The sequence below is a fragment of the Archocentrus centrarchus genome, chromosome 5 (genome assembly GCF_007364275.1).
Source record: "Archocentrus centrarchus isolate MPI-CPG fArcCen1 chromosome 5, fArcCen1, whole genome shotgun sequence".
NCBI lineage: Eukaryota > Metazoa > Chordata > Actinopteri > Cichliformes > Cichlidae > Archocentrus > Archocentrus centrarchus.
Genome location: NC_044350.1, coordinates 28,942,144 through 28,962,363, shown reverse-complemented (window position 1 = coordinate 28,962,363; position 20,220 = coordinate 28,942,144). Strand labels below are relative to the sequence as shown.

The 20,220-nt window shown below is 40.4% G+C and overlaps 1 protein-coding gene across 2 annotated transcripts in view; it reads left to right on the top strand.

Annotated features, from left to right (window-relative positions):
• The window catches only part of phc2b (polyhomeotic homolog 2b (Drosophila)), a 51,717-nt gene that overhangs the window by 17,689 nt on the left and 13,808 nt on the right, over nt 1-20,220 (top strand). The window contains exons 1-7 of one of the 2 annotated variants that reach the window (XM_030729161.1): nt 1,475-1,700; nt 7,627-7,990; nt 10,592-10,753; nt 10,900-10,977; nt 11,352-11,513; nt 12,171-12,293; nt 12,530-12,824. In XM_030729161.1, coding sequence (XP_030585021.1) covers nt 1,657-1,700; nt 7,627-7,990; nt 10,592-10,753; nt 10,900-10,977; nt 11,352-11,513; nt 12,171-12,293; nt 12,530-12,824 — 1,228 coding nt within the window. In that variant the 5' untranslated portion in view covers nt 1,475-1,656. Of the gene's footprint in view, nt 1-1,474; nt 1,701-7,626; nt 7,991-10,591; nt 10,754-10,899; nt 10,978-11,351; nt 11,514-12,170; nt 12,294-12,529; nt 12,825-20,220 lie in introns of those variants that run through there. The other variant, XM_030729162.1, reaches the window with a different exon arrangement.

Sequence of the window (20,220 nt, the reverse complement as noted above, 5' to 3'; positions counted from 1 at the left end):
GCAATACGAGTGCACAATATGTGACCCGATCTGGCAAAACAAGTTGCAAGTTGCAGGGGCTAATTGTTAGTCAAATAACATATGAATCAGCGCTGTATTGCAGGTCATTTCCAGGTTAACGGGATGTTCTTAGCAACAAGGGAGTGATCGCTTACATGTTTTGAGCGCTATTATTGGCTAGGAGTGATTAATGATGACATCACTAATAGTCGACAATAGCACTCAAAACATGTAAGCGATCACTCCCTTGTTGCTAAGAACAACAATGACCCGCAATACAGCGCTGATTCATATGTTACTTGCCTTTGCCAGATCGGGTCACATATGTTGAAGACAGGCTTTTCTAAGCTTGTTATCGATGATAGAAATTTTAGGCATTTTGAGAGTGATTCTTTTCTGAAGGGTTTAAATATTTGGTGCCAGGGTACTTATAGTGTACACCATAACTTTTTTTTTTTTTTTAAAAACTATGCCTAAAGACATGTTGCAGATGAAGAGTGCCACTAAAAAGTTGCAGCGGTTGAGAATGACAGCTGAATACTTAATGAGCTCGTGTCTGTTCAGGAAAACCAAAAGAGAACACAGCAGCATGTTAAAAATACAAGAGCCTCATCCAACCCAGAAACAGGTTTTCATCTTTGTTTCCTCTTAATAACAGATCAATTTAGTAGATTGCAAATCTATTGGATTTTTTTTTGTGTTGTTTTCAATATGAAAATGCACTGGCACCTTTTTTTTTTTTTTTTTTTTTTTTTAAAAAGCAAAACATCTTACATTACAAGGCACAGTCACCCATTCATACGGCACTTTATTTTCTGCTTTTTATCTGTTGTATATCCACACCTGTGGCCAATTTAGAACCATCAGTTAACCTGAAATACTCATCTTCATCTAGCATCTTCATCAGGAACTCTGATTGTTGCCCAGCTAGTGAGATGGTGGGTTAGATGATCAGCCTGACCTCAAGTCACTGCTCCAGTCCTTAGCTGAATGTTAAGGAAAATTGGCCTGTTGCAAACTGCAGATTATTTGTGGAAATTGTGCTGCAGACCTGAAGTGAAAACCGAAACACTGGAAAGGGAATGAAGCCTTGAGTTTTCCGCTGTTCGAGTCTAGAATAAGCAAAGGGAAAGAATTGGGCGGGGGGGGCAGGCATTTAGGGTTATTATATAATGAAATGCCTCATTATCTTGGATTTGTAGCTTTTTTTAAAAATTATTATTTAGGTGTTATTAAGAGTCATGTTGGGGTCTGTATCCTTTAAAAAAAAAAAATAAAAAAAAATCTTTATTCAAGAAGCATCAGAGGGGGAGGGGAGAGTTAAATCATTACCATCATCTTCATTAGAGAGGATTCTGTTGTCCAATCAGAATGCAGCTCTGCATGGGGATTCCATAAGCACCCCGTTGGCTGTCGCTAGGATACCACATAATCAGGAGGCAGGCTGTGGCCTGGTTGGTGGACTTGGTTGTTGATGCTGGGACAACGAGCTCGCAGTGTGTTGGGGGTAGATGAGAGGGGCTGGGGGTTTGGAGACAGAAACACCCTTGCACGCGCTCACTTATTCACTCAATCAGCCAGCCAGGCAGCCAGCCACTCACTCAGGCAGACAAAGAGGAGCAGCATCCTGCAGGAGGACAGCACGCTCCCCGGGGGATGGGGCATCATACCCCTGCATCACGTTGGGGGTGTCGGAGGAGGTAGGAACACCAGGGTTAGGGGGCTTTGTCTCAGAAGCAGAGTACCCCTTCAAACACACACACACACACACACACACACACACACACACACACACACACACATATATATAAACATACACAGAGGCAGGCATTTCTCTGTGGATCTTCTGGCTATTAAAGCTTTTATCACAGATCAATCGATTAGTGCAGCTGACAAACGTGTTCTTGTGGTATTTTTAATGTGGGTCATCAGAGTTGTATGGACACTGATGGAGGTTCCTGCACTTCCTTACTGTGATGTAAGCTCTGTAGAGACAGCCAGTCTGTCTGACAGTCTCTTAATAGCTCTCAATGTTCTGCTGGATATGCGAAACGGATCATGCGCAAATCTGTCAGTTCTTGTGGTCTTGTAATAACAGCATGAATAGATCAATATGCCCCAACAGCACATAAATTACATTGTTGTAGTGCTGACTGGCTCTTTGCACTGTGTTACAGGCTGCTGGCGGTGCTTTGATTTTTCTCTTAAACCAGCTGAATACCACTTTTCATGGGTGCAAGGGTTCTCAATGAAACCAACTCAAAGCCAGATTTTTTTTTGATGTAACAATGTGAAAGTGGGATTGGGGGGGGGGGGGGGGGGTTCTCTATGACCCCAGCTTACTGATTGATGGGTGACTCCTCTCAGAGGGACATGGGTTGTCGGGATCATTACCAGAGGGGATTCCCTCCCCTCTCGCCACATAAGGAGGCAATGGGAAGCAGACTGTGGGATGTAGGTTAATGACGGCGTACAGACAAGCAGGCTTTGGCAGCAGTGGTGCTTTGTTTACAACCTGGACCCCGCTCTCCCTCATTTCATTTCAGTTTTTTAGCTACAAATATGAGGTTTTGGATCAGCGATGGGCACTGCTGAAAGGAAAAATATAGGTCTAAAAGTCTAAGATTTCATTTAGGAAATCTTGGAATTTATATTATTTTGTTTTTTTTCCATTTTCATCCAGCTGAAATTGGGATTGTTATCCTTATCCTTAGGTTTACTTCATGCAGTGACCCCCTTCTTGACTCTAATGCTGTTAATTTATCAGGTTAATATGTAAAAGCATTTTTAATCAAAACTTGTATGGCGCTTAATTCAACTGTTTGCTGCTTTTCTTATTTTGCAGCTGAAGTTCTTGATTAAAGCATGTGCAGTTCTCAAAGCAAAAGTTTTAAAAAAATGGCTTTTTACTCACTCAGTAGTTCAAATATTTTTAGAGCTGTTCTGCTTTTGCCATTTTAAGGAATAGCATGTGGTTTAGTGAGATTGCAGATTGTTTCCAAGTCTCCTTTGTAGGCTAAGTGGGCTGTAGAGCTTTGCTTTGGCTCCTAATCTGCTCAAAAGAATAATGAGTAGGAGGAGGAAATAGCTTAAGAATTGCAGCGTGGCAGCAGCATAGCTCCTTATTTAATTACTTCCATCACACCCTCTTTCCACTCCAGTCCATTTAAAATCCTCAACCTGCTCACTCAACCCTCACCTCTCACTTGCTCTTTTTGCTTTGTAGCTGCTGTAACTTAATGTGAACCTGCATAACCTGAAGGCTAGAAATTCCTCCCCCCCTCCTTTTTCTCCCCCCTCCCCCTTGTCTAACTCTTATAGTGAGTGATATTCTTTTTGAATCCCCCATCAAACACACTCATTAATCTCATTCTTGACACCAATCAGGACCTCAATGAGTTCAGATTCTTTTCTTGTTCTGAATGCTTTTTTTTTTTTTTTTTTAACTTGTGAACTTTATTTGTTTAAACAAAGTAATCTTTGCAATTTTGCCTTCCTCCAAGGAAGGATGCTTTCCCTCACTTTCTATCACCTGCCATGCTGAAATCTCCTCCATCTCATCTTCCTGGAGAGCTCTGAACCTTTTTCCTTCTGTGCTAATGGATAGCAGAGCACCAGGGGACCAAACCTAAAAAGGCTTTTATGGAAGGAGCCTAAATCATTCCTCCTTATTCTCGTGACTGACTAGATGAAATTGATTCAGACGTCTTAAATGGCTTAAAGTTGAATCACAGGCTGTTTTGTCCATTGTTTTGTTTTGGATGCATTGTGTCTCAGACTCTTTAATTTTTTTTGCATTTCACACTGATGGTTCTTAAAACTACCCCCCTTCCCCACACACACACATTTAATTTAGGCTTCCAATGTCTGCTTACTCCTTACATTCATGCTAAATTGAGTGGATTTCATTTTTGTCTGTATTTATACATGAAACAGAAGAATCATTTTCAAGCTGGTTCATGTGTCCTGCATCATTCCTTTCACGCAGTCGGACAGCATATCTTTCTTTGAGAACAGCAGGTAGAGAGATCCTTATACATGTTTTGTAGCTTGTACTGAATTTATATAACTTCAGTTTGTCTCCATTTATTGAACGGATAAACAGAAAGTATTTAAACTATGAGATGAAAACTCTCCTTTTGGAGCAAAAAAAAGGGCCTCTAAATTAAGACAGTGACATAAGGGGCTGTTACATAACCCAGTAGCAACAAAATGCAAATAATTTCCCCGAAACATTTTTTGTCTTCTCATTTTGTGTGAAAATGAGTGCTCAGTGTCAGAGCATACACTACTGCTCAAACATTTGGAATCACTTGGAAATTCTCTTTTTTTGTTTTTTTTTGTTTTTTTCCTTTGGAAACACATGAAATTAGTCTGAATAGGAAATGTAGCAAATGAACAGGACATGCTGACGTTGTCAGAGTTAGAAATAATGATTTTAATGGAAAATGATAAACGTGTTCATCAAATTTTGCCTTCATCCGAAAAACAAAACACCATTTGCAGCAATTATAGCCTGGCAGACCTTCGGCATTCAAGTTGTCAGTTCTTCAAGGTAATCTGATGAGATTTCACCCCATGTTTCCTGGAGCATCTTCCACAAGATTGATTGGCTTGATGGAGTCTTCCTCCGTACTATACAGTCAATCAGCTCCCACGACAGTTCAATAGGGTTCAGATCTGGAGACTGTCCTGTAGGGCTGGGCAATATGGACCAAAAGTAATATCTTGATATTTTTTTAGCTGAATGGCGATATACGATATATCTCGATATTTTTTCTTTTCAAAAGGTATAAACAAAAAGGCACTTCTGAGTCAAAGCTACATGTCCCAAATATCACACAGGCACTTTTATTAGTGTTCAGCTGTAGATGTACATGAGAAATTGCTCAAAAATCAACTATTGGCATATTTAAATAATAATGCTCCTCAAATAAATTAATGCTTTTTACCTCTATTAAAAAAAAAGACTCACAGCTGTGCTATTAAAATGTAAAGAGAAAAGAATACAGAGCAAAAATATCAAAAGGCTGACTTATCGTTTAAAAAGCCAGTCTGGTGAAGTCTGCTTCACTGGAAAGTACTTCCTCCTCTGTGTACTCCTGTACATCTAGTACTCTGTGCAAATAACAAAACATGTAAACAGACTGAATGAACAAATTCCCATCCTTCAGTCAGCAGGGTTCTAGGCAGCTCAGTAAATTTATAGACAATATGTGCTAACGTATCACAGCAACCGGCCCACCTGCTCAATGTGGCGTCTGCAAGCACACGAAAAAGACCCACTTCCGCTATTAAGTATCAACCTATTAAGTATGATATTGATATATTTTTTTTTAAAACTAGATATAATCGCCCAGCCCTACTGTGCTGGCCACTCCATTACAGTCAGAATTCTGGCTAACTGCTTATTTTTGAAATATTTATGACACATTTTGGAGGCGTGTTTTGGGTCATTATCCTGTTGTAGCATGAAATTGGCCCCAGTCAAATGGTGTCTAAAGGGTATGACATGGTGTTGCAGAATCCTTTGATTAGTGTTCCTTCCTCAAAGTCCTTCCACTTTGTACAAATCTTCTATTATACCACCTTCAAAGAATCCTCAGATCATCAACGTTGTCTCCACCATGCTTGACTGATGGTACTAGGCACTGTTCAAACATCTTTTCATATGTTCTGCATCTCACAAATGTTCTTCTGTTTGATCCAAAGGCCTCAAACTTTGAATCTGTCCACAACACCTCCTTCCATTCTTCCAGTGTCCAATGTCTGTGCTCTTTTGCCATCTCTTTGCCCGTCTTTTTTTGCTTTTTTGTTGGCCAGTCTGAGATATGTCTTTTTCTTTGCAATTCTGCCATGAATTCCAGCATCCTGAAGTTGCCTCTTCACTGTTGATGCTGACACTGGTGTTTGACGGGTACTATTTAGTGCTGCTGCCAGTTGACGGCTTTCTTACATCAGTAGAGTTCTGACAGTATTGTATCTCGTGTGTGTGTGTGTGTGTGTGTGTGTGTGTGTGTGTGTGTGTGTGTGTGTGTGTGTGTGTGTGTGTGTGTGTGTGTGTTTTTGTGTGTGCATATTTAAGTGTACTATGTATGAATTTGTGGTTTTAAAGCGAGCATATCAGCATTCTCAGAACTGAGGTTTGTCCTGTGCTTTGATGCAACATTTCCTGCTGCTGAAAGCAGGCCTTCTGATGTTGTGCATGTTAATAATTAATGTTAATAATAATTCAGTGTCCAACCCAACAGCCGAAGGTCAGTGGCTCAGTTTTACTGGCCTACAAAAAAGCTTTTAGTTTAGTTGTTTTTTTTGTTTTTTTTTTTTAATACAATTTCGTATAATGTATTTATATTTATATGAAATCTGCAAAAATAACAAACCTTGAAATAAATATGGTCTAGTCCACCCCATGCTCCCCTTCAGACTCAGCCCTGCTTGTTGCAGGTATCACTGCCATATAAAGCAGGACAGCGGCCAGCAGCCTTCAGCAAACTGCCTGATTATAAACATCGTATCAGACCAAGTTAACAGTTCATCTGCATATTTTATTTTAAATTTTGGATCATTACTCTAGATTTTTCACTGCGTAAAACAGTGGATAGGAGCAGCTACCAGGTTTGCTTTTCTTCACATTGGCACTTGTTAATCAGGCGGTTTGATGCAGAACTACTTCCAGTTTTTTCTGGAAAAAGTTTTAATATTGATTACAGGAACAAGCGCTGCTGATTTGGACGCTAGAAAAACATTTTCTTTCACCCCACCTGAGCCTCACCATCTTGGTAACGGCTCCACCTCTTTGCACTTCGCCCAGTGTGTACACAGACTTCAGTTCCATGTTAACATATGTCGGCATTGTCGCTGCTGCTGTTGTGTTAACAGAGCTAGGGGCTGCATGGACTTAATGTTGTAATGCTTCTTCACACGAGTGCTCCTAAATAAGTTTCTATTGCAGGTCTATTATTAGTCGCAAATGTGGGTGAAACGGTCACGCTTACATGGTGACACCTGAGCACTGCAGAGTCATGGATTAAACGAAGCATTAAAACAAAAAGTGATATCAAATATTTTGTTTTAACAGCTTTACTTCTTGCTCATTATTTTGTAGAAAAGTTTTTAATTAATTTGATTAAGCCTTTTTTGGGTCTTTGATAATTTGATAATTTTGGCGACAGGGTGATGCAGTAATTAGTGCTTACCTTTTCTTTTCTTTTTTTTTTGATTACTCTAAAGGGCTTATGGCACACATGTCAAACTCAAGACCCAGGAGTTAAATCTGTTTCTTTACTAGTGTTAACCTGGCCTGCCAATCAGTTCAGCCCGATCGGGAAAACTGCCTAGGTAGGGGTTTATAGGGTTTTATGTGCATCCATTTTCATACTAGAAAGCTATGAAGCATTTAAACTAAATTATCAAAGCTCTTTTCTCCAGAATTTCCCAGCACATTAGATTAAAACAGTCTGTGTTTCTTCCTTGTTACGATGATCCTGATTTTGGTCTTAGTTTCTACTCCAAGTACTCCAACCTGTGAGAAAATAACTCAAAATTGAGAAAATAACTTGAAATTGAGTTATGTTGAAATATTTTCCTCATGTGCTCCCACTTTTTTTTTTGCCCTTCTTATAGGCACAGGAGAGCCATTCAGAAGAGCCGGGGGTCAAAGGTGAAAAGAGCAGAGGGCACCATGGAGAGTGAGCCGGGGGCCCCTGCTTCCACTGCCAGCAGTACTGGGACCACCACAGCCACCACCACTTCCTCCACCAATTCCTCCAGCACCACTTCTGGCAGCAGCAGCAGTAGTAGTAGTACCTCTAACACTACTACTTCTACTACTACTACTACTACTTCTACCACTTCCGCTAGCAGTAGTAATAGTAGCAGCAGCAGTAGTAACACTAGCAGTACTTCCAGTAGTAGTACTACAGCAGGAAGACAGGCAGTGCCTCAGATATCTGTTTACAGTGGAATACCTGACCGACAAACAGTGCAGGTGAGTGTTGTAATAAAATGTCTGAGCTTAAGTTGAGGTATTCTGTGCAACGTGCTGACACTGAGACCCCCACAGTAGCACACTCTTTGATCTGCGGCCCTCTGTTGGTGTTTATAAAGTGACGTACAAGCTTCTGGCTTCTACAATTAAAATTATTTTTGATGATGCATCTTTGAGAAGGAGAATGAAGGAAATTAATGAGAAGGAGGAATTTGTCTTCCCAGTGAAGGATCTCAAATGAGCAGTAATTTTGCAGGGTGTCTCCAAGGAAGGAATGCTTTCTGTGCTTTAGTGCTTTTGACCCCGTGCCCTCAGGGTAAACCTCTACACAGGCTTAGCCTTCCTCTGAATAAGGTCCACTCCACTTTGAGTGCTGATGCTTTGACAGCAGGGTTTTTGTTAGGGTGAGCCCTTCTTTTCTTGCACTCAGCATGCTGACAATCACAAGGCAAACACTATTGTCATGGAGCAGTGCTCTGAGCATAAAGGACTGCTGGAAATGAATTCATGCATGTATTCCATCTTTACTAATTGTACCCTCTTTCCACACGATGTGGGTCCGGATGCTTCTGTGACACCGTTCACTGCAGGTCAATAGCCTCTGTAGTTAGTCGGAAACATGGCAGAGGGCACTTGCAGAGATGGTTTAGCTCTGTTGGGTCTGGGAAAGGCTGAAACCTTTGTCAGACATTGCGGAAATGGGATTGTTTGCCTGTGTGCTTGCAGTAATTAGAGGTTTTGAACCCCTGATTTGGAATTCTGTCTCTTGATCAGTCTGTCAAATAGGCAGTGATACAATAATTTCTGATTCAGTACATTTTGATTGTGCCATGTTTAGGATTGGATAGTGATGTTGCAAACTCAGGACTGTTGATTAATGGAGAAAAATCAGCTAGTTGGTCTGTCAAACTTTAGTAAACACTATCAAGGTCAGATTTTTTTTTTTTTTTTTTCTAAAGCTCAACTTGATAAAATAAATTTTGTTTGTCCAATCAGCTTTCTTTCAGTTCATGATGTAACAAAAGGCAGCAAAGCTTGACATTTAAAATTAAATCATCAAAATGTGCACTGTTTTTGACAGTAAAGTGTTCAGTTCAGATTAACTTAGATGGTCATTTCAGCTCTAAATGAAACTGATGAAAATGTATAAAATATAGTTAATTTATCATTAGGGATGCTCATATATTGTCTGAATATCTTTTGTATCACAGATGTTTTACATTGACTGAAAAACTGAAGAGCTAAACAACTTTTTATAATAATTTTTATAAAATAGTTTGGTGGCCAATCTTGAAAATCCAGTAATTTCAAATAAATCAGAAATATGTGCCATATACACCATGCAACAAAAGGAGACTTCTTAGTGTTATTCAGCTATCCCAGAATTTTTTTTATTTCTGCATTTAATCTGCATGAGTAAATGGCCCAGTAAATAAAACTGCATCCTGTTGCATTAAATATGAAGAAGAGACACACACACACACACACACACACACACACACACACACACACACACACACACACACACACACACACACACACAGGTCAAAAAGTAGTCCAGGTAGTGTGTTTCCTTGGAACTGTTTTAAAAGTCTAAAACAACTGCTTAAAAATTTTACTTTTTTAAATAACTAAAGTAACTTAACCTTGTAACTCCACAGGAGCCCGCACAATATTGACACACAGTAACACTGAAATTGAAAAATACACGGTTTGAACTGGCATTATTTACTTGGACACACAATATGTGACCAGATTTGGCAAAATAAGTTGCAGGTTGCAGGGGCTAATCCTTCGGCAAATAACAGATGAATCAGCGCTGCATTGCGGGTCATTTCGGGTCATTTCGGGTTCACAAGATGTTCTTAGCAACAAGGGAGCGATTGCTTACATGTTTTGAGTGCCATTATTGGCTACCAGTGATGCCAACATTAAAATGTCTAATATGCAAAGTCATTTTAATTCCGATGTTATTTGCCTAAGAACTAGCACCTGCGACTTGCGACTCGTTTTGTCAGGTCGGGTCCTATTTCTATATATAATTTCTATCCACAGTCTGCTCTTCATGTCATACGACGTATAAATAGGGAGTGCTCCAACGATGCTCGGATGAGCCAGTTCTTTAATTTTGTGTCATACATCACCAGCTGCTCCCATCGCCTCCTCGCGTGCCTTTGTAGCCTGGTTATACTCCACGGTGTATTTTTGGTTTGCCGTCTCCCCGTTCAGCACGAACAGTTTTCCTGCATATTCTGTAACGCGTTGTGCTTTGTTGGAGGATGTTGAAGTTGCTTCCTTTTTACTAAATCTTCATTGGAGGGGACACGCGGCTCTCACTGTCAGATATGTCTGTGCTTGTCTCTTTGTTGCGCTATTGGGGAATGTAAATGCATGGCGTTGCTATAGCAATTATATTATGATAGGACACTTTTTTTTTTTTTTTTTTTAAATTAAAAAATACATCGTTAAAAATTTATACCAATATTACCAAACACATGGTAGAGGCACAGAGGTTTGGGGTTTTTGACAGCTGTACTTTCAGATGTAAAATGCAAATATTTTTTTAAAACTCGTCAAATTTGCCTCTGCTTTTATTTGCAGGTATTCCAGCAGGCGTTGCACAGACAGCCTAACACAGCAGCACAGTACTTGCAGCAGATGTACGCTGCTCAGCAGCAGCATCTGATGCTGCAAACTGCAGCCCTCCAGCAGCAGCACAGCCTCAGCACTGCTCAGCTCCAGAGCCTGGCTGCTGTACAGCAGGTCAGCAAGCAGTCATCACAAATAATTCATTCACTCAGTTTAGTGATGATGATGATTGCAGTTATTGTTGACCTGCTACAAGACATGTTTCAGAAATTGTACATCACTCGCTCTGTCCTTCCTGTCTCGCTCTTCCTTTATGATAGGCCAGTATCGCGGCTGGCCGGCAAAGCTCTTCACAAAATGGCACTTCATCTCAGCAAACAGGATCTACTCAGGCTACGGTAAGTGCAGTTTGGAGTGCTGCCTCCCTAAAAGCCTCTTTCAGTTATCTTTGGCCAGTTGGATTATCATCGAGCTAAGTTGATTTTTAGCAGCAGGATGCTAGCAGCTGCATTGGTTGCTCCTTCTATTTTACTTTTAATAAGATGAAACTTTCTTTGTGATTTTGAATATATTTATCTATAAAAAAAAATGTTGTTAGCAGATTGGACATGGGTCAAACTAACATGCCAAATCTCAACGCAGAATTTTTTCCCCCAAAGGTGATTTCTGTCATAAATCTGGTTTTAACTATTGATTTGATGCTGTCAAATATGGGACGCAATGTTTTGCTTGATGGGGGCAGTCTAATCATCCTGATTATCTCTCCCCATAGATCAACCTGACCACCTCTCCAGCAGCAGCTCAGCTGATCAGCCGAGCTCAGAGTATTAGCTCCACCCCCACCACTATTTCCCAGCAGGCTGTTCTGCTGGGCAGCCCGTCGAGCCCCACTCTTACACCCACCCAAGCACAGATGTACCTGCGTGCACAGATGGTAAGACTACAGAGAGGACATAGCCATGGGCACATTTACATGAGCCTGCATTTTATGCATAAAGCCAAGCACACTCATAGTGCTTGATAGTGCTTTAAATAGGCACAACTGTTCCCTGGAGGCTGTGTGTATGTGTATTCCATTGTAAATGATGTATTTTATTCTCATTTTGCCATTGAGTAGGTGGTCAGGGTAATCTGTTTGCCCCAGAGGGCCCATTACAAACACTGACTTCCAACTAAACATGTCAGTTTAGTCATGGGCTTTATTTTTGGTACAGTTTCCTGATGTTAAGTTTGTGCACATGAATATAGCTCGCTACATGTTTCTTAAGTATTTCCTATAGTTTCCTGCTGTTCTACTCATGTACCAGTTAAAGGTTTAAAAACTATATAAATATGCACATATTTAAAAAAGGTCTTTTCTTTCCCAGAGTACTTTCTTTTAGCAAAAACACTTCTTTGGCCCTTATTCAGTGCCATGTCCTGGTTGGTTAGATGGTTAGATACTGGTACAGTATCGCCATGTAAGGTGGGCATCTGGATTTAAAGTATAGTTTAACTGGTTAGTATAATCGGTAATAAAACAGCAGTAATTCTAGCTTACAGTTACTTTGTTTCTCCTATTTTAGTTCTTTTTTTGTGTGATATTTTCCAGGCCCAGGTACAGGTGGCGAGGAGCCTGGGCCGTGCTGTTCCTCTGTCCCCGCAGCTCATCTTTACCCCGGCTGCCACTGTGACAGCTGTGCAGTCAGACAGCTCCACGCAGGCCTCCTCACAGGTAATGCTACTGGATATCACTAATGATACAAGAGCAATCTTTTATCTAGCGTAACATCCTCAGCATTCCTCTGGTAAATATGTGGAAAAGTTATATGTGGAGAACCAATAATGTATAAAAAAAGAAATATTGAACTTTAAATGGAACATTTCTAGCATTTTGTCCTGTTTTCTTATGAAAATAGTCCATTGCTTGGGCCACTGTTTGTGATCTCTCTCTTTCTGTCTTGTCCTAAGAATCAGGTACAGAATCTGGCCATCCGTGGCCAGCAGGGGGCAACAACATCCTCCTCTCAAACTCAGACCCCACAGGCTCTCAGTCTGAAGCAGACCCCTGTGCCTATTCAGCCTGCCTCATTGATCAAGAACCCGAGCCAAGGGACCCAGGCCTCCACTGGGGGGAAGACCAGTTCCTCAGACAGTCCCTCTGAAGGAGGGAAAAAGGGGGAAACTACAACAGTCTCAGAAGTCCGAGCTATAAACATGAGCCGCAGTGTCACAGCTGTGAATGCTCAGCCTCTGATTGCTCCAGGTAAGAGAAATTTGCGTTTCCACATCATTAAAACCCACCCATCGAAGAAATGTCCCTCACACAAAGGCATACAGTGGTTCATGTAGAAAAAAACAACAAAAAAAGGATATTTATGTGAGTTACAGACCTAAAACAAATGATGGATTAACAGGTTACAGGTTTGACAGAAAATTTCAATTATCTTAATAAATAATTAAAAAGTTCTGGCTTCAAAAATGTGAGGATTAATACTTTTCTTTTGTCTTATTGTACTTACTGCACTAACTTTTTTTTTTTTTTTTAAACAAGAAATCAGTCAATATTTATTGACATCTGCATCCCTAATGTGCATTAAACCTAATCCTTTGAGCACTCACCAAATTGTTTGCAACACCAAGAGTCCAAGAAGAAAAGTGAGCAATAAATACTTTGTAAGAAATCAAGATGTGCTTCTTTAGGAGCGTCACTGAATATGAAAGTTGGTATGAAATGGCAGCATTGTGGCTCAGTCGATGGCATGGTTTCCTTACAGCACAGGAGTCTTGGGTTGGCAGGACCCTACTATGTGGTCTTCATGTTCTTGTGCCCACCTTCTTTGAATAACATGCAAGGTTAATATATCCTATCTTGGCCCAAGACAGTCTCGCAAGAGAGATTCTTAATCTCAAGAGATTTACTTCCTAATTTTTAAATAATAAAAGTTGCAAGATATTCATCCATCCAGTGAAGAATTAAAGTGCTGTAAATAGAAAAAAAGTGATTGCCATCTTCCTAGCGTGCCTTGGCATGCAAACAGATGACATTGCAGTGTGGAAGAAGTGCCTGAATACTAAGTATAGTTCATCAACACTGATTGGGAGACCGGTTGAGCAGGACAGTAGTAGTGTAGTGGTTAACAGGGTTGGGTCAGGAAGGACATGTGGTGTAAAAATCTGTTCCAAATCAGACCTGTGGATCCATCTGCTGTGGCGACTCTTTGCCACAAACTCTAGACAAGGTAACCAACATGTGCAAGCTATCTGAATGGGGTTGTATATTTTTAGTTGCACAAAAGTACACTAGTAAGTTATTTATAGGCAACACTAACAGATTCCTTTTTTAATGACTCTAATCTTGTATTGCAGCAAGTTAAAAGTAACTTTACCCACCACCGTTTGTCAGGACACCGCTTTGGTTCTGACTAAAATATATCAAGAGCTCAGCTGGATTGCCATGAAATTCTACCCAGCAAACATTTGTGGTCACAAGAGGATAAATTCTAGTGTCTCCACTGAGTTTTTCTCCTGTGCCTTTGGTCAGTCAAATTGTCTTATAGCCAATAAAATCTTAAATCCTAATCTATTTTAAATCCTGTTTCTGAACACATCCTAGATAGCCACAGAAGGAGCGTTGAAACTGCTTGTGCCGGTCGTGCTGTGTCTTTTGTTTCTCTGAAAAGAAGTCCACATGGGTCACAGAGCATGCATCCTGCAAAACTGCAGTGAAGTTATCTCATCATTTCGGGCAGAAAGAATTTAAACATCTAAGTTGTATGCCAGCTGCTTTATGCTTCTATTATGTATCAGATGTTCATCTGAATACATTTGAAACATTAAGATAGATTTGAGCTTTGTGGCAGCTGTCATATATACACACATACACAGAGCTGTGTTCCGGTGTTTATAGTAAGATTAGATTAAAAGACATTTCACACATGGACGTTTAAAAGCTTTTTCTTGGCTCTTGCCGTGACTTGTTGGGGCCTGCATCACAAATGCATTCACTCACTAAAGGGGTGAATCCAGCTCTGGTAAGGACACCGTGTGGGTTCTGTGTCTGGAACCGTCTAGCTGCTTTGTGAACTAGAAGCTGTGAAAGGCCCACTGCCACGCAAGGGTGTTTTTTTTAAACCACTTATTGTGTAATTGAAAGTCAGCAGCTGTTTTTTTTTTTTTTTGTCTCTTTAGCGTGAATGGTTGTGAATGTTCCAGCAGTGCAAGCTGATTACGTCAAATTAAGTCTTGTTTGTTTGCAGGATATGTCCTTTTAGATGAATTTCCTCATTTTAAACAGGGTCCTGATAGGAAATCACATTTTACAAAATAATACGTCTGGATGTGCTTGTGCCATATTCACGTATCTATGCATGACTGTAAACCTAATACATTTATGGTTGGTGTTGTGTTTGTTTGGCTATTAAGATGCGTGCGTGTGTGTTTGTGTGGGTTTAGGCTTGTGTGTTTGTGACGAGAGGGGGAGTTGGGGATTATCTGAGCGTGTCGGTGCACAACTGTGTCTTGCTTTGTTTCAGTAATAGATTCACATAAAATGAAAGGGAGGATGGAAGCTGAAAATCTGGCAGCATGCTGTCTGGAAAAAAGAGGAAAAAAAAAATTACCATGGGTTGCCATAGCAGCAGCCCACGAGGGACAGGTGTGCACATGAGATGCTGGGGAGTTATTACTCTGTGGATCAGAAAGAGAAGAGGCTGTATGGCTGGCTGATGGGATTCGGATTAGGATAAAAGCTTGGATTCAACTTGACTGTGACTGGGTCAAGATGCACTTTGGTTTACAGAGTGAAATCGGTAATAGAAGGGAGCAGCCATTATTTTTAGCTGCAGGAAACTAAAGATTTTGCTGCTTCTTGGTGGTGGGTAATTTCACCCCCTGAGGATGGTTTGGCTGTATAGAGTAAATGACTGTAGATGTAATTGCTAGTTAGCAGTTTGTTGAATTGATCAGCAATTTTAGGCTTATTAAAATTATGACATTTATCTGTTGCATTTCCAAAAAAGGCTCATTGCTTATTGCTCTCTAGGAGAATTTAAATAAGAACTTTTACTAGTGGTTGTGTGTAGTTCACATTCATGATATCAATTCTCAATAGTTCAAATTGGCAAATGAACCACCTACAATATTACAATGTTGCTAACTTTACTACTAGTTACAACACTAACATTCACTGATGAAGGCCTTTGAGCATCTTTCTAGTTCTTGTACTTGCTGAGCCTTTCATTAATTATACTTTGCTAGTACTGAGTTGGCCTCGCTTTTGCCTTCAGAACTGCTTCAGTTCTTTATGGCATAGATTCAACAAGGTGTTGAAAACATTGCACTGAGATTTTGGTCCATATTGACATGATGGCATCACACATTTGTTGCACACCCATGATGTGAATCTCCCGTTCCATTACGTCCCAAAAGTGCTCTATTGGATTGAGAGCTGTGACTGTGGAGGCTATTTGAGTGCAGTGAACTCACTGTCATGATCAAGAAACCAGTTTGAGATGATTTGGGCTTTGTGACACGACAAGTAATCCTTTTGGAAGTGGCCCTCAGAAGATGGATATGCTGTGGTCATAACGGGATGGATGTGGGCATCAATAATACTGCCAGTAGTTTTTTTCCATTCTTCTGTTGGGCACTTTTGGTGAGCTGTCTATTGCTTTGTTATTGTATTGTTTACTGTCCTTATAGCTGACAGGAGTGGCAGTGGTCTTCTGATGGTATAGTTCGTCTGCTTCAAGGTTGAACATGTGCCTTCAGAGATGCTCTTTTGCATACCTTGGTTGTAATGAGAGGTTATTTGAGTTACTGTTGCCTTCCTATCAGCTTGAAGCAGTCTGGCCTCTGACCTCTGGCATCAAAACGACCTCTTCGCCCAGAGAACTGCAGCTCCCTAAAAAAAATTTTTGGGCCATTCTGTGTGATTGTGTATAAAATCCCAGCAGGTTAGCAGTCCAATGCATTGAGTTGCTGCCATATGATTGGCTCATTAGATATTTGCGTTAATAAACAGGCATATTTAACAAAATAGGTGGTAAGTGTATGCAAGAGGTCTGAAGTTTTGAAGAAACATAATATGGCAATTATGAATCAGCAAGTAAAGAATAATCACATCAGTAACCTTGCTGTAATTAAAGTTTTTGAATGTTACAAAAAAGAATGCAATACATATTTGCAGTTATCTGTTATATGAAGGATGCCTTGCAGCCTCTAAAAATGAAAAAGGAAGGGATAACAGATGGAATTGAATGTTGAGCATGCACAGCATATATAAGTATGGCCCAGACATAACCTTTTAGGTTGCACAGGTATATATTTTATTTTTAAAATTTAGTTGCTGCTGAACAGCCTGGTGCTTCATATGCCCATTCAGGCCATCCAGCCAGTTTGCTCTGTCCCAAAGTATTTATTGCATAACTCAGTAATTCATTTAACAGAACACAGGTGCAGCTCCCTTCAAAGGACTCATACGGGTGGACCCTTGTTATCGCCACAAATGGTCTCACTTAAAAAACAAAACAAACAACCAACCAACCACTCTCATCTGTACCGTATTTGTGTTTAATGTAACTCAACAGAGAACAGTGAGACCTGGAGAAGGTCAAAAATAAATTAATTGTGCTTGCTATTTATGGTCAGAAGGTTTCATTTGATCTGGCAGTGTTTCTGTGAGAGTATGTCACTTTCACATTAATATGAATTGCGCATGAAGGAAATGTCATGCGGTCTGGCTTGATGCAGCAAGTGTACGTCTATCATCACCTCTTCTCAGCAAGAAAGAGCCGGCACCATACTATAAAACCACAGCAGGAAAACCCCAACAGCACTGTTCTCACAGATGAAAGGATGAGGTCTTCACATGATGTCTGTGTTCTGGCACAGTTATGTAGCTGTTGGCATCAGTGTCAATTGCTAGCTTTACATTAGTATAAACATAAAAAAAAAACTTCTATACATAAGTACCCCTTTTGAAAAACTTTTATTATATCAGCAGTTTTATTAAAACGAGTCTTTAAACCAAATCAGGAGCTGGCTTTATAGAGCTAGTTTTCCTTGATTAAGTATCTGCAAACCTTATTTGGAATTGTATTAAAATAAGAAAAGATGACTCAAGGCCTGCTGTTGCTGTGGTATTATAGGTCACAGTGTTTTTCAAGATGGTAAGCCAAAGCAGCAGTCAGTGAGAATGTGGAAACTCAGGGATTTTCCAGGGCCGGGTGCTGCAAAAGCTGGAAGGAATGTATACCGTCCTCAGTTTCAGGACATTGCACAACAATACACAGTAAGAGATCTACAAACATTCGTAACCTGGGGGGGGGGGGTGGAACCCACTGCTGCATAATGAAGATGGTATGATTTGCATGTATATAATTATTTGTGTGTGGGCGTGGGGGCCTGAGTAATTCCAGTCCTTAATCCCAAGACCTTGAGGGGCAGTAGCATTTTAATTCATTTCCCCATCTTCCTCTCCTTTCAAGACTTCTTTCTGTTACTCATTAGAGGTTTGAGAAAGATGTCATGATTCATGAGACGAGGCTGATTGTATCCGGTGTGTAGTGATTCAGACCCCCCCCCCCCCCCCTCCCCCTCAAACACAGGGGATGGGAATCTCTTGATACTGCAAGTTTGATGCAGTTTAACCCCCATCTTTGATCACATTTGCAACAGAATAATCCTTAACAAAAAAAGAGTGCCAGGTAAATGTGCATACCATTTGCTAACTATATAATATGGCAAGCAAAAGTTTACAAAAAATAGACGTAGGTGTGTAGCAGCAGTTGCTCCAGCTTTTACTGTAATTAGACCTTCCCTGACTGATTTATATCTTCACTTGAGTTATATTTGGTTTACAATGACAAAATTATTACCCCTGAAAGGCTGATTGGGGTATTATGGGTGGGGAGTGGGCGGTGTAGAACTTGATACCGTAGGTACATCTACTAAAAATCTCAGACAAGTTCGAATCTCTTTGAGGTCAAGGTCAGAGGTCGTTTTCTGAAAATCTTGTGAACGGGGTAGGATATATTAGCACATTTGACCTCTAGCTTTTCAGATTTTATTTATTTATTTTAAAAGGCATGTCACACTATTATGGAGATAAACTGTTGATATGACATAATTGAATGTGTGGCATTTTTAGGCCTTCCTGTGGACTCGTGAGCCATTTCTGAGCAGCGAATTTTGTCAAATTCAAGACCAAAAACTGCCGACTGCAGCTCCCTCACAACTTGTGATGAACATTGTAAAATCTCTTACTTTTATTTTTGTGCCACTGCAAACCTGGTTTGTCCTGGATTTCTGTGGAATTTGATTCTCGCAATCATGGTACAGGGCAAGGGTGTCAGACTCAATTTAGTTCATGTGCTGAATACAGCCCAGTTCGACCTCAAGTGGGGCTAACCAGTAAACCACCGCATAATAACCCATCAAAAAAAAACTAACCCTAAATTCTCACCGCCTCATTCAGCCTCGTCTCAACTGTTCCACATTCTTTGGATGTGCTGCATAACAAAGAAAAGCTACTGTCATAACTAAAGAAACGCGTCAGCGTGGCTCCTTGGCTTAACCATCTAACTTTGGGGTGGTTTTGGCAGGCCGTGTGCGATGTCTTTGTCAGTAAGAAGGCTGTAAAAACTGATGATGATTCAGAGCTCTGGCTTGGATGAAATTAATAATTTGGACTACCACTCTCATGAGCCACTCTTAAAGTGAAAAGTCTGAAAATGATGCTCTCCTCCTCTGCAGTGTTCACACTTTGTAAACCCATCGAAGTGGGCCTGATTTGACCTTTTTAGGTGCGGCAGTGTTGGTTTCAAACTAAATTTAGTCCATGGGCCACACGGGCACTGATGATCTAAGGTCATTATGAGGTCAAAGTGACGTTCAAACTCTTTACATTAAAAAAATGCTTTAAAATTAAATGTTTTTGGGTTGTGATACTTGAGTTTAATAAAAAAATCACGCCTCTCCTAATTTCTTTTCTCCATCCATTGGCATAGCTACTGTACTGATGAATAGTATTAACCACAGTCTGTTTTAAATAGCTGTTTCAAGTGTGATCCATTTTAATGGTTAGCATTAATCGATTGCCATATTGCTGGCTTTATCCAGCTATCCACGTCTTATGTTTATCCTTCTCTTAACATAATAAATATTAACTTCAGGTTTTCATCGACGCCACGGCTAACCAAATTTTCTGTCAGTGGGTTCCACTGTGTCTCACCATGTGAAAATGAAAACTCTTCTCAGCAGTCCTTGTACCATTAAAGGGACTAATGACATGCAAACTCTGCTGGATAGAAATGGCTATATTTTCCACGGCAGGGTACAGAGTGGTTACTGCCTCACAGGGAAACTTTGAAACCAGATGGAGCCTATCCCACACAACAATGTGAAAAGAAGAGGGGGCGGCGAGGGGTGGGGGGCTGAGGGGGATCTAAGACAAACACTGATGCACTTGGCAGTTTTCCACTCTGGGATTTATTGTGATGTTTATTAACATAACCAGATGCACCTCCACGTTCACATGGGCTATATAGCAGGAGCTGCGGTAGAGTACTTTGGTGCAGGGTTAACTCTTCATTTTTGGGGTTTTAATAATCAGATTGATTAGTTGTTTTTGTTTGTTGATGAAGTTGTTGGAAATCAGC